This window comes from Heterodontus francisci, chromosome 30, assembly GCF_036365525.1.
Source record: "Heterodontus francisci isolate sHetFra1 chromosome 30, sHetFra1.hap1, whole genome shotgun sequence".
NCBI classification, from domain to species: domain Eukaryota; kingdom Metazoa; phylum Chordata; class Chondrichthyes; order Heterodontiformes; family Heterodontidae; genus Heterodontus; species Heterodontus francisci.
The window spans coordinates 8,122,219-8,137,050 of NC_090400.1; the positions used below are offsets into that span (position 1 = coordinate 8,122,219).

The following is a 14,832-nucleotide window of genomic DNA, read 5'->3' on the forward strand; positions in this document are numbered from 1 at the left end:
AACCAAACACAGTACTATTCTGCTGTGTCTGTGTACCATGTGGTTATGTCTACGCTTGTGATTGCATAGACACTGTATGCAACCTGCAGCTATTGTACAAGATGCATGATAAACTTTACCTGTTTTACACATCTTGGACTGAAAGACTTGCATTTCCATCGTGCCTTTCACACCCTCAGGACATGACAAAGTTATTTACAATGTTAAATGTAACAAGAGAAGTGTGACAACAGGAAATGAGGTTTGTGGACAGGAAGTGCACACCATCCACAAGATTTTTATGTATATATGTTACATCTAGATCTCGCATTGTTCTGATTTCTGAGTGTCTACTGAATATCCTTGTGTACTTTATAAAATTATTTTTAAAGCTTTAAAATAAACACTATGGGCATGACTGGCTTTCAAGTTGTAGACTGCACAATTGCTACAATCTGAAGGCTAACAATGGGAATTGGTGTCAGCTGTGGCTCAGTGGGTAGCACTCTCACCTCTCACACAGGCTATGGGCTAAGTCCCACTCCAGAACTTGAGCACAAAAATCAAGGCTGATACTCCAGTGCAGTACGGAGCCAGTGCTGCACTGTCAGAGGTGCTCGTTATCAAATGAGACAGTAAACCAAGGCTCCATTTGCCCTCTCAGGTGGATGTGAATGATCCCATGGCACTCGCCCATATTTATCCCTCAATCAACATCACACAAACAGATTATCACATTGCTGTTTGTGGGAGCTTGCTGTGCACAAATTCGCTACCGCATTTCCTACATCACAACAATGACTACACTTCTAAAGTACTTAATTGGCTGTCAAGTGCTTTGGGATGTCCGGTTGTTATGAAAGGCACTATCTAAATGCAAGACTTTCTTCCTTCTTTGTTTAGCAAGCAGCTCCCAGCACATACCTGTTCCACACTCAGTCAACAGTCAGAGGATTCTGGTAAGCTCATTAGCCTAATGTCACATCGCTGTGCCTTGGCCGATTGTGAAACTGCCATCTCCATTCAGACAGCAGCCATCTGCAACAGTGAGCAGCCGAGGAATGGATAACAGCAGCAAGAGCATTCCTGATACTAAAGACAGACAAGGGAAGGTGAATTGAAGATAGGATTTTCCTGCCACGGAAGAGAACACAGGGACAGGAGCCCAGGGGCGCCTGTGAACATAGTGACAGTGGCGAAGGCAGCAGTTGCTCTGTGCATTACTCCTTACGCTGGCAGCTCAGAGGTTAGTTTCCAACACTGGATTTCCAGTTGGGAGCCCGTCCACCTGAACCTCACATGAACATTTGGCAACGACTTTTCACCCATTTAGGCGAATGGTCAGTTAAACATACACAACGCAGCTTGCGTTTCCTATGCCAGTTTTGGGCAGGAGATTCCCTGCCAGAACCACAAACAGAAAAACACCCTTCCCCCCTGCAGCTACCCTTCCAAGGACCACTGGGAGCAGCCACACACATTTCAAAACAATGCATACCAATAAACCTATAAACAGACCAGAGTACATGAATGAAGACTTGGAATTTACACAGCTAACACAATGATGCTGTAGACTGCCAATATTTCCCACAGCAGTTAAACAAAAATCCTTGATAAATAGGCGTGGTTGAAGTGAGACGCTGCCAGTCCAGTAAATATCCCTTTTCTTCCTACTTCCTCGTCCCCTGCCAAGTTCCTGAGCTGTTTACTCCATGGATTTAATTTTTTTTAAATCCACTGACTTTTTAATGCATTTGTAATGAAGTCCTCAAGGCCAGAATTTCAGCACATCACTCCCACTCATTTCAGACCTCTAAAATCTAGACAATCATACTGATCTAAAAATAGCACATTGCTCACAAAATATATTTTGTCTCCAGCAGTAGGCCAGAAGGATAAAAGGATTAAACATGAAGAAGTCTTTCCGTCCTCCCCAAGGGACTGAGACTCCATCTCATTCAACAATGACTTTATGATCAGTCTTGTTTTCTAAATGTGTTTGTTGTACTTCAGTGAGCACGGACTGATGTAGCAGAACCTCGAATGGACCAGAAGGTTTCCTGTTGGGCAGGAGGTCAATCAATGCTCAGTTAGTTCAGCAGCAGAGCAGGATTGGACACTACAGGTGGCCTCGGTCAGTGTCTCTGTGCAATGGGAGGGGGTGAGGGGGGGTGGGGTAGGGATTACCTCCAGGGCTCCTGCTCCTAATCAAAAGAAAGAGAAAGAGGGGGACAAATGTTACAACGCTGTCATCATGGCAACGCTCAGCTATAAAATATGAGGTGTAAATATTCAGACTGGTGCAGGACTAAGATTGTGCTTAAAGAACAGTATTGGGCCAAGGTTCTCTCTGAACGTGGCTCAACTATATCTGAACTAAGAGGGTTTGATACAGATCAGGCCAAAAGAATAAGCACCCCATTCTGTAACTGCTCTATTACCTTCATGTGGCCAAAATAATTCACCAAAGATTCATCCACTTAAGCAATGAAAACAAAAGCACTGCATTTTGGAGTTTTTGATTGTCAGAACAGTTATCATTTCTCACCCTTTGCCACCGACTGGGAGGACAATTTTGCAAAAAGCCAACTGAGCCTAGAGCAGTGCTGATTCCTGTAAATGATGACTGATCAAAGGAGAATGCATATAGACAGAATAAAAATACTTGTATAATCATAATATTGGGATTGCAAAGACATTACAATACTTCTAAACCATTATCTGTTATTTTATAAGCCTTTAGTGAAATTTCCAATTAACTTTAATACCTACTTTGTGAATCAACAGTTTAGCATTCTCTATAATTAGTGCTCTGTAGCAATATAATTATGGGATTGATTGTATCTAATGTGCAGTCAATTTTCCCACACTATAACACAATTACAGTGAGCAAGAAAATAACAAAACAGAAGGATAAAGGCCAAAAACCCCAACTATACAAGTCAAATCATAGGCTAAAATATAATAGTTACAAACAGACTACATCTATAACCCCAATTCTACCAGTTATCCTACAGACTGAATCACCCCCCAATTAAACCGCAAACTGCATTGCCTGAGCCGTACTAATTACAATATCAGCTGCACCACTGAGCTTTACCACATCAACAATAGGACAGGATAGCCCAACTGTACCAGTTAGACAAGGATAATCCCAAATGTATCAACAAAACTAAGATAACCCCAATTTGTACCAGTTATACTAGGATGACCCAAACTATACCAATTAGTCTAGGAGAAGGGGAATTTAGTTATGGGATATGATGAAATGGCCGAGGCATTGAACAGGTATTTTGTATCGGTCTTCACAGTGGAGGACATTAATAACATGCCAGTAATTGACAAAGAGACGAACGTAGGTGAGGACCTGGAAACAATCATTATTACGGAAGAGGTAGTGTTGGGCAAGCTAATGGAGCTAAGGATTGATAAGTCTCCTGGCCCTGATAGAATGCATCCCAGGGTACTAAAAGAGATGGCGGGAGAAATAGCAGGTGCACTGGCGGTAATTTTCCAAAATTCACTGGACTCTGGGGTAGTCCCAGCAGATTGGAAAACAGCAGATGTGACGCCACTGTTTAAAAAGGGAGGTAGACAAAAGATGGGGAATTATAGACCGGTTAGCTTAACCTCTGTAGTGGGGAAGATGCTTGAGTCTATTATCAAGGAAGAAATAGCAGGGCATCTCGATAGAAATTGTCCCGTTGGGCAGACGCAGCATGGGTTCATGAAGGGCAGGTCATGCTTGACAAATCTTTTGGAATTCTATGATGACATTACGAGCAAGGTGGACAATGGGGACCCAGTGGATGTGGTGTACCTGGATTTCCAAAAGGCCTTCGACAAAGTGCCGCACAAGAGGCTGCTGCATAAGATAAGGATGCATGGCGTTAGGGGTAAAGTATTAGCATGGATAGAGGATTGGCTGACTAACAGGAAGCAGAGAGTGGGGATAAATGAGTGCTATTCTGGTTGGCAATCAGTCACTAGTGGTGTGCCTCAGGGATCGGTGTTGGGACCGCAATTATTTACAATTTATATAGATGATTTGGAGTTGGGGACCACGTGTAGGTTGTCAAAGTTTGCAGATGACACTAAGATGAGTGGCAGAGCAAAGTGTGCATATGACTGTGAAACTTTGCAGAGGAACATAGATACATTGAGTGAGTGGGCAAAGGTCCGGGAGATGGAATACAATGTTGATAAATGTGAAGTCATTCATTTCGGTAGGAGTAACAGTAAAAAGGATTATTACTTGAATGGTAAAAAGTTGCAGCATGCTGCTATGCAGAGGGACCTAGGTGTCCTTGTGCATGAATCGCAGAAGGTTGGTCTGCAGGTACAGCAAGTAATTAGGAAGGGAAATTGAATTTTGTCCTTCATTGCTAAAGGGATTGAGTTTAAAAGCAGAGAGGTTATGTTGCAGCTGTATAAGGTACTGGTGAGGCCGCACCTGGAGTACTGTGTGCAGTTTTGATCTCCTTACTTGAGAAAGGATATACTGGCACTGGAGAGGGTGCAGAGGAGGTTCACTAGGTTGATTCCGGAGTTGAGGGGGTTGGCTTATGAGGAGAGACTGAGTAGATTGGGATTATATTCATTGGAATTCAGAAGAATGAGGGGGGGATCTTATAGAAAAATATAAAATTATGAAGGGAATAGATAAGATACAAGTAGAGAGGATGTTTCCACTGGCAGGTGAAGCTAGGACAAGAGGGCATAGCCTCAAGATTAGAGGGAGCAGATTTAGGACTGAACTGAGAAGAAACTTCTTCACCCAGAGGATTGTTAATCTATGGAATTCCTTGCCCAGTGAAGTAGTTGACGCTTCTTCAGTAAACGTTTATAAAGCTAAGGTAGATATCTTTTTGAACAATAAAGGAATTAAGGGATACGGTGAGAGAGCGGCTAAGTGGATCTGAGTCCACGAAAAAATCAGCCATGATCTTATTGAATGGCAGAGCAGGCTCGAGGGGCCGGACGGCCTACTCCTGCTCCTAGTTCTTATGTTCTTATGACAAGCCCAACTATACCAGTTAGTCTAGGATAAACTCAGCTGTACCAGTTAGTCTAGGATAAACTCAGCTGTACCAGTTAGATTTATCTACTTTCTACTTTCCAGCTTTTGACTGAATTACCCTGAAGGTAACTTTTTCTCAGTTTTGATGAAAGATTATCAACCTGAAATGTTAGCTCCGTTTCTCTCTCCACTGATGCTGCCTGACCTGCTGAGTATTCCAGCATTTTCTGTTTTAATTACCCTGAAAGTATGGTCGATGGATGGTTCAAGAAGGTTACAGTTGTAAAGGTAAAGTGGTGTACTTTTATTTTGTAATGAGCTCGGAGGACCTTTAAGCCTTGAATTGTGGGTGGACTAATTGGAATCCATGTGCAAGGGCTGTAGTGATCACTCAGTTATAATGAAACAATGTAGACCTGTCTAATCAATCATCATAATCACAGACCAAAATAAAGCAAAGTAAGTAACTATAGTTACAAGATACGCCAGTTCCAATAACTCAAACTCACGAAACTTAGGCCTCAACAGAATAACAATCTTCCAATAAAGTGGACAGCTTCCAGCTATTGCTAATAGCTGTTCATATATTTGTTTCATTTTCTTGTTATATTGATTCACTAATTCATGAGTAAGATTTGTTATCCAAGGCCTCTCCTGGCTCAGGATAGGTCCTAGCTTTTGGATACAAGAGGCCAATTTTCTTCATCACTGTAATAATACATTGACATGAGAAATCTAAAGTGGAGTCCACACTTCACAGGCAAGCTTGGCAGCTTCAGCAGAACCTTGGTTCAGACAGGCGGAAGCTTTATAACCTTTACAAATCGCTGATTTGAAAAAAAAACAGCATCTTGACGGTATCTCAATCTGGAAAGGCACTCTTTCAAACTCAGACATCAATGGCACAAATAGACAGGAAAACCAGTGTGAATGTCTTCTGCTGCTGGCGATTCTGAAGAGCCACTGTTCCATTCAGAGGGGATATATTGATGGATGCTGTGGGGCGAGGGGGCTGTGGGGAGAATCCTGACCAACTGTGTCAGCTGTCTTGCCTCTGAGTCAGAAGGTGTGCGTTCAAGTCCCACTGCAGAGACAAACATTCTAGAGGGAGTGCTGCACTTGTGGGAGGTGCCATCTTTTGAATTCGGCATTAAACCATCTGCTCTTTCAGATGGATTTAAAAGATCCCACAGCACTATTGGAAGAAGTACTGGGGAATTTTCTCATGTCCTGGAAAATATATATCCCTAAACCAACACTTAAAGCAGATTATCTGGGCATTGGTCTAATTGCTGTTTGTGGGGCTTTTCTATGTGGAAATTGGCTGCTGATATGGGCACTGTGTGGATAGACTGGTTGTGACATCCAGGTCAAGGTGAATGTGCAGGGTGTTGTCACCAATACAAAAATAACAAACAGGTTTGAGTGCCATGACATCACACTGCCACCACACCACTGTTAACCCCCCACCCCCACAAAGATCCTCGCTGGTTGTGGAGATCCCCTACAAGAGATGCATATGTCACAGGACAAGATAACAGCCCTGAGAGAACCACGCAGTGGTATTGAGTGACACGTCTACAAGTATAATTTGATATTTCTTCACGTAAAATGCTGTTTTAAATTTTTGGAAAGAACATCCTTTAAACTTTCAAACTACATTGTAGTTGCATTAAAAATATTTAGCTTCATGTGCACATAATCATCCAGTTTAGACCAGAAAGGACTGGATCGTCAAATGGCTACAACAGACTACTCATGCTCCATATCGGTCACTAGCACTAAAACACAGGTTGGGTGGTCAATCAATGAGGCCTCACTTACCTGCAATCTCCACAATGTCTCCAGGCACGATGTCTCGGGCTTTGATTCTCTGCACAGTCTTCCTGTCCATCCGGTGCACTTTGCCCATCTCGGGTTCATACTCTTTCAGTGCCTCGATCGCATTCTCTGCATTCCTTTCCTGTAAATCGGATTCAATACGGACAATGACTTCAATGATAGGTAATGTCACAGTATAACGATCCTTCGCAGCGTTACACACTGAGCAGCTGTACCTGTCTTGCTGGGATTTTGTCCACTTAGCAGGATGAAATACCATAGGTCATTGCTCAGATCCCATTCACAAAAATGTGGCTTGCAAGAACGAAGCCACCGATCAACAAACCATCTGTTCCACAATATCCAACATGGTAGCAAGGCATTTGTTACCACTATTTTCAAACTTATTTTTTTTAATTGAGTAATTTAAGCATCTCATCTATCTTGCATTACTGACTCACAGAATGTAGGCATTACCAGTAAGGCTAAGATCCCTTTAAACTGAATGACTTGCTAGGTCATTTTAGAGGGCAGTTAAGAATTAAACATATTTGTGTGGGACTGGAGACACATATACTGGACAAAAATGGCAAGTTCCCTTCCCTAAAGGACATTAGTGGATTTTTACAACAATCCAATAGCTTGATGGTCATTTTTATTAATACCAACTTTTTTATTTTATTCCCAGCTTATAAAAAAAAAGACTAAATATAAATGTTCAAACTGCAATTGTGGGATCTGAACTTATGTTCTCTGTCCAAATCTCTGAATTGCTAGTGCAATAAGATAACCACTATACTAATGTAACCATAGAGAGAATATTGGTGAACACTTCAACAGAAGCATTGTAAAGACTGGGGGAAGCTTGTCACTGCTTTTAGTAGGGACTTGTGCTATTTATAAGTCTAAACATAAACCTTTGCATAGTTTTAAATTGAAAAACCAAGATGAAGAGCGAAGGCCTGTAGTTCACGACCATCCCAGCTGAAAACAACAGGATGGAAGACAGAATAACATCAAGTCGTATTTAAATGACACCAAACTTGGAATTTAAAATGTGTAGAACATAGGAGGAAGCGAAAACTGACAGAAGGAACCAGTTCCACAGCAAAGGTAACCATTTATGGCAAGGGACAATAGGATTAAAGAAAAGCACCTTCATGCATTTGGAACTATGTTATGGTGGATGAGTAACAATGCTGAGCTTTGTCAGTCTTGCTCAAAGATTCCATCTTATTAAGAGTAAAAGTAGGCCATTGAATGTATGAGGCTGATCCACTTTTTTGTTAACCATGGTAGCTTTGCCTTTTTGATCCTAATTGGCAGCCATTTCTCTGTTTCCTAGTAAATATTTATCAGCCTTTTAATCTTCTCACTTGACTTAGCGTCTATGTCATACTGGGACAGTGCGTTCCATATTCTCATAAACCCCTTCCTGGATGCACTTCTAACCATCATAACTCACATTCTAAGATTCTGTCTCCTAGTGCTGGATTCCCTACTACATTGAATTATATAGAAGTTACAGCACAGGAACAGGCCGGTTGGCCCAACTGGTCCATGCCAGTCTTTATGCTTCATACCAGCCTCTTGCCACCCCTCGTCATTTAACCCTGTCAGCATAGCCTTCTATCCCTCATATTGTTATCTAGCTTCTCCCTAAATGTATCTATGTTATTTACCTCAACTACTCCTTGTAGTAACGAGTTCCACATTCTCACCACTCTCTGGGTAAACAAGTTTCTACAGGTTTTATTAGCAACTATCTTATATTTACATCTTCTCTATCAAACATTTCCATAATTTTAAACAGCTTTATCTGATCACTCCTCAGCCTTCACTTTTCTAGAGAAAGGAACTCCAACCTGTTCAGTCCTTGCTGATATATATAACCACTTAGTCTGCTACTATCCTTGCAAGACTTCTTTTGCACTTTTTCCAGTGCCTCTATATCCTCTTTGTAATATGGAGATTAGAGCTGTACACAGTACTCTAAAATGCAGTCTAACCAAGATTCAAGAAAGATTTAGCATAAACTCCCTGGTTTTCAATTCTATCCCTGTATAAATGAACATCAGTGCTTTGTTTGCTTTTTTTAAAACCTTAATAACCTGTGTTACTATTTTAAGTAATCTGTGTATCTGTACCTCAGATCCCTCTGCTCCCCTAACCCATTTAGACTCTTATTATCCAAGGACTATGTGGCTTCCTTATTCTTCCTACCACAATGTACCACTCACACCGATCCATGTTGAAATTCATTTGCTAATTACACACTCATTCTGCAGGCTTATTACTGTCTTCTTGTATTTTGTCCTCCTCAGTATTAACTATACTACCCAATCTGGTGTCATCTGCAAAGTTAGATATTGTACTTCTAATTCCTGAGTCTAAATCGTTAATGGAAATGTGAACAGTTTCCTAGCACCGATCCTTGTGGAACACCATCTTCTGCAAGGCTGTGTATTTACCCTGCTGCCCTCGGAGAAGTGGTGGACCATTTAGCCCCTCGAAGCTGCTGCATCATCCGTTTAAGTCATGGCAAATCTGTACTTCAATTCCATGTACCGACCTTAGCACCATATCCTTTAATACCCTGACCATACAAGAATCCATTGATCTCAAGCTTGAAAATTTCAATTGACCAGAATCCACAGCCTTTCTGAAGTGAGGAAGACTTCCAGATTTCCGTTACCCTTTGCATGAACAAGTGCTTCCCGATTTCACTTCTAAACTGAAAGGTCATCAACCTGAAACATTAACTCTGTTCCTCTTTTCACAGTTGCTGCCTGACCTGCTAAATATTTCTAGCATTTTTTATCGAATTCTTTATTTTAAACACCTCAACTTTCTAAACTCAAGGGAATACAACAACAAGTTGCATTAAAGAGGTCTGGAAAAGATAATGAATGCAAGCCAAGTTTATGCAACCTGTGCTCATAATTTAATCCTTTAAGCCCCAGTATCATTCTGGTGAATCTGCACTCTATCCCCCCCCCCAAGGCCAATATATCCTTCCAGAGATGGGTGGCCAGGGCTGAATGCAGCACTCCTAATGGGGTCAAATCAGGCACTGTACAACTGAAGAATAATTTCCTTCCTGGTAATAAAAACCAACATTCCATTTCTTTTCTCCCTATCTACTTGCTTTATGTAACACCCAGATCATGAAACATGAATGCCTAAATCTCTTTGCTCCGCCACAGTTCCTATATTCTCAGCATTAAGAAAATGCTCTGAACTTTGATTGCCACAGTTTTTCCCACTCACTTATTCCATCTGTCTTTCTTTGGAGCTTTCTGCTCCCATCTGCGCAATTGACTGAACCTCCCAACTTAGTATCATCTGCAAATTTGGATATACAACACTCCTTCTTCCAAGTCCTTAATATATATATAGTGAAAAACTGAGGCCCCAGTTCAGATCCCTGGAGAACACTGCTGGACATAACCAACCAATTAGAGCATGCGTCCTTCATCCCTACTGTCTGTCACCTACCTCCCAAACAATTACCAACCCATGTCACAAGATTGCCTCCAATTCCATTCCCTTTTATTTTTGCTAACAATCTTCCGGTAAGTGTATAAAGAAAACACTCCCTTAATCCATCATGTTAGTCACCTCCTCAAAATGTTCAACTAGATTAGTTAGACATGGCCTACCTTCCACCAATTCATGCACACTGTCAGACCAGTTCATACTTGTCCATGTGCTCACTCAGTCTGTTCCTGATGCTAGATTCCAGTGACTTACTACAATTAATGTCAAACTGACGGGTCTGTGGCAACATACCCTCTTTTTTTGGGGGGTGCGCGGGCATGCACATGCGGTGACTTAAAGGGGCTGACTTGTGCGTGCCCTAATTAACTCTGCCTGTCACTCATCACTAAATCTAGTACAGCCTGTTTGTCAGTTTGAAAACATATTGTTCCAGAAAATTGGCCTAAATACACTGTAAAAATTCACTGTCTATGTGAAAATTAAAATCACCCATTATTTTTGTTACATGTTTCTCTGATCACCATATTTATACAAACCCCGCCCCCCCCTCCCCCCCTACACACAACACTATATCCCTACTATCAGGAGGTCTGGATACAACTCCCATAGTCATGCATCATTTGCTGTTGCTTAATTCTACCCAGTATTTCCACTACTAACTCACTTTTATTGCAATCCCTTCCTTTATCTGCTGTAATTGTGTCTTTTATTAACATTGTCACTCTTCCTTTTCCAATTTCCCTGTCCTTTCTAAAGTTGTAATAGTCTGGAATATTTAGCTCCCAGTCATGCCAGGGTAGTAGCCAGGTCTCTGTAATGACTCCGACATCTTTGCCCTTTAAGCTGAATCTGTGCTTCTAATTCATTTGTTTTTACGTGGAATTTACAACACAGAAACTGGCCATTCAGCCCAACAGGTCTATGGTGGAATTCATGCCCTGCACAAGCCTCCCCCAATATTACTTCATCTCACCCTATCAGAATATCATTCTATTCCTTTCTCCCTCATGTGCTTATCTAACTTATTCTTAAATGCACCAGTGCTATTTTCCTCAAAAACTCTTCACAGTCGCGAGTTCCACATTCTAACCACTCTGGATAAAGAAGTTTCTCCTGAATTCCTTACTGGATTTATGAGTGACGAGCTTATATTTATGGCCCCTACCGCTGAACTGTCTGACACTGGGAACATCTTCTCTACATCTACCCCAGTGAACCCCTTCATAACTTGAAGGACCTCTCTCAGGTCACCACTCAGCCTTCTCTTTTCTGGAGAAAAGAACTCCTTCTATCAGTTTTTGCTGATAGTTATAACCTCTCAGTTCTGGTATCATCCTTGTAAATCTTTTTTATCCTAACTCACTCTCCAGTTCAATGACTCTGAGCTGGAGTAATTCAAGAAAGAGACATTTACTAAGTTACGTTTGATCTGGGACTGTGCAGACAATTCTCACATACTGCAGGCCCGACACACTTCCTGTGCTGCCATTACCTGTCATATATTTATTTATTGTTTATATAGTATTTAATTATCTCCAGTGCTAATTGCGTTTAACGCACTTCTACTGCTCAGTTGAGTATATTTAGCCTATTGCGCCTATTTACGCCATTCATTCCCAATACTGACATGTAACATGTCAGTGAGAGTCCCCTCAGACTCATACAACCCAAATGTACCCAGTCTCCCATCACAATATTCCAGCTATCATCATGGATTTTACAGTAGTGCAAACCAAAAACAGATTTTCTTTCTGCTGCACACTCTGTAAAACTGCAGTAACACATTCTTAGTCCTAAACTGTAAGCTTCTTGTAATGAATAATACAATAAATATAACATTCCAGGGTATACAGCATTTCAAAAAGATAGGCAGAATGGAAATCGAGGAGGAGTAGCCCAGATAGTCAAAGGTGACAGAAGGACAGTAGTGAGAAAACATCTTGGCTCAAAAGATCAGGAAGTAGAATCAGTGTGGGTGAAGATTAGGTATAACAAGGGTCAGAAAACGCTGGTGGGAGTAGTTTATAGGCCCCCTAACAGTAGTTATACCACTGGACAGAGCATTAAGCAAGAAATAATTGGGGCTTGTCACAAATAATCATGGGGGATTTTAATCTTTGTCTAGACTGAAAAAATCAAATTGGCAAAGTTATTCTGGAAGATGAGTTTGTAGAATGCTTTCCCAGCACTTTCCTGAAATAATACATTGCGAAACTAACTAGGGATAAAACGAACTTTAGATCTAGTATTGTACAATGTGGCATACTTAATTAGATATGTCATAGTAAAAGAACCTGTGGGTAAAAGTGATCATAATACAATTGAATTCCATATTAAGTTTGAAAGTGACATACTCCACTCCCAAACAAGAACCTTAATCTTAAACTAACTACATACATATAAGGGGAGAGTTTGCTAAGGTTGATTCAGTAAATAAATAAAAAGGTATGGTGGTAAATAAACAGTGGGAAACATTTAAAGAATGAATTCAAAATGTTCGTCAAAAATACATTCCATTAAAAAACAAAAACTCAGTGAGATAGATCCATCTGTGGCTTACAAGGGAAGTTAAGGATAGTATTAGATTAAAAGAAGAGACTTATAATGTTGCAAAGAATAGTGATAAGCCTGAGGATTGGGAGAGTTTTAGAAACCAGCAAAGTAAGAGCTAAAAAGTTGATAAAATGGGAAAAAGTAGGATATGAGAGTGAACTAGCCAGGAACATAAAAACAGATTGCAAGAGCTTTTATAAGTATATAAAAAGGAGTGTAGCTAATGCAAACATTGGTCCCTTAGAAGCAGAGCAGTAGAAACTGTCATGGGGAATAAGGAAATGGCAGAGACATTGAGCAAATATTTTGTGTCTGTCTTCACAGTAGAAGAGACAAATTATATACCAGAAATAGAGGGTAACCAAGGGGCTAATAAGAGCGAGGAACTTAATGTAATTAGTATCAGCAGAGAAAAACTTACAGGACTAAATGCTGACAAATCCTCACAGCCTGATGGCCTACATCCTAGGGTTCTAAAAGAGTTAACTGCAGAGAAAGTGGATGCACTAGCTATGATTTTCCATAATTACTTAGATTCTAGGATGGTTCCAGTGAATTGGAAGTAAACAAATGTAACACCATTACTCAAGAAAGGAGGGAAAGAGCAAACAGTACTATAGGCCAGTTAGCCTGATGTCAGTCATTGGGAAAATCCTGGAATCTATTATAAAGTAAGTATTAAAAATGGACTTAGAAAATCACAGTATGATCAGACGGAGTCAACGTGGTTTTATGAAAGGGAAATCGTGTTTGACAAATTGATTAGAGTTTTTTGAGAATGTACCTAGTAGGGTAAATAAAGGGGAGCCAGTAGATGTAGTATACTTGGATTTCCAAAAGGCATTCGATAAGGTGCCATACAAAAGGTTAATAGGCAAGATAAGGATTTGTGGAGTTGGGGTAATATATTAGCATGGATGGAGGATTAGTTACAGACAGGAAACAGAGAGTAGGGATAAATGGGACAGTTGAAGTTGGCAAGTTCTAACTATTGGAGTGCCGCAAGGATCAGCGCTGGGGCCTCAGCTATTTACAATCTATACCCAATGATTTAGGCAAAGAGAGAGAGTAATGTATCTAAGTTTGCTGATGATACCAAGCTAGGTGGAAACATAAAATGACTGCAAAGAGATATAGACAGGATAGTGAGTGGGCAACAAGGTGCAGTTGGAATATAATGTGGGGAAGTGTGAGGTTATTCACTTTGGTAGTAAAAGTAGAAAAGCAGAATATTTTTTTAAATGGTATGAATCTTCTAAATGTCAATGCTCAGAGAGATTTGCGTGTACGTATATAACAAACACAGAAAGTTAAAATGCAGGTAATTAAGAAAGCAAATGGCATGTTGGCCTTTATTGCAAGGGGATTGGAGTACAAGAATAAGGAAGTCTTGCTTCAATTGTACAGGGTTTTGGTAAGAACACACCTGGAGTACTATGTGCAGTTTTGGTCTCCATATCTAAAGAAGGATATACCTGCCTTGGAGGCAGTACAGCAAAGATTCACTAGATTGGTTCCTGGGATGAGAGGATGGTCCTATGGTAAGAGGCTGAATAAATTGGGCCTATACTCTCTGAAACTTAGAAGAATGAGGTGATCTCATTGAAACATATAAGATTCGGAGAGGGCTTAACAAGGTTAGCACAGAGGTTGTTTCCCCTGGATGGGAATCTAGAACAAGGTAATAAAGGGGTCGATCACTTAGGACTGAGTTGAGGAAAAATTTCTTCACTCAAAGGGTTGTGAATCTTTGGAACTCAGAGGGTTGTGGCTGTTACATTGTTGAGTAGAATTAAAGCTTCGATCGACAAGATATTTGGTCTTTTAAGGAATCAAAGGATATGGGGAGCGGGTGGGAAAATGAAGTTGAGGCAGAAGATCAGCCCTGATCATATTGAATGGTGGAGCAGGCTCGAGGGGCTGAATGGTCTACTCCTGCTCCTATTTCTTATGCTCTT

The 14,832-nt window shown here is 40.8% G+C and overlaps 1 protein-coding gene across 2 annotated transcripts in view; it reads right to left on the reverse strand.

The window, feature by feature from the left end:
- The window catches only part of atp2a3 (ATPase sarcoplasmic/endoplasmic reticulum Ca2+ transporting 3), a 263,331-nt gene that overhangs the window by 170,529 nt on the left and 77,970 nt on the right, over nucleotides 1-14,832 (reverse strand). For both annotated transcript variants that reach the window (XM_068010067.1, XM_068010066.1), the window contains exon 5: nucleotides 6,824-6,962. In XM_068010067.1, coding sequence (XP_067866168.1) covers nucleotides 6,824-6,962 — 139 coding nt within the window. The remainder of the gene's footprint in view (nucleotides 1-6,823; nucleotides 6,963-14,832) is intronic.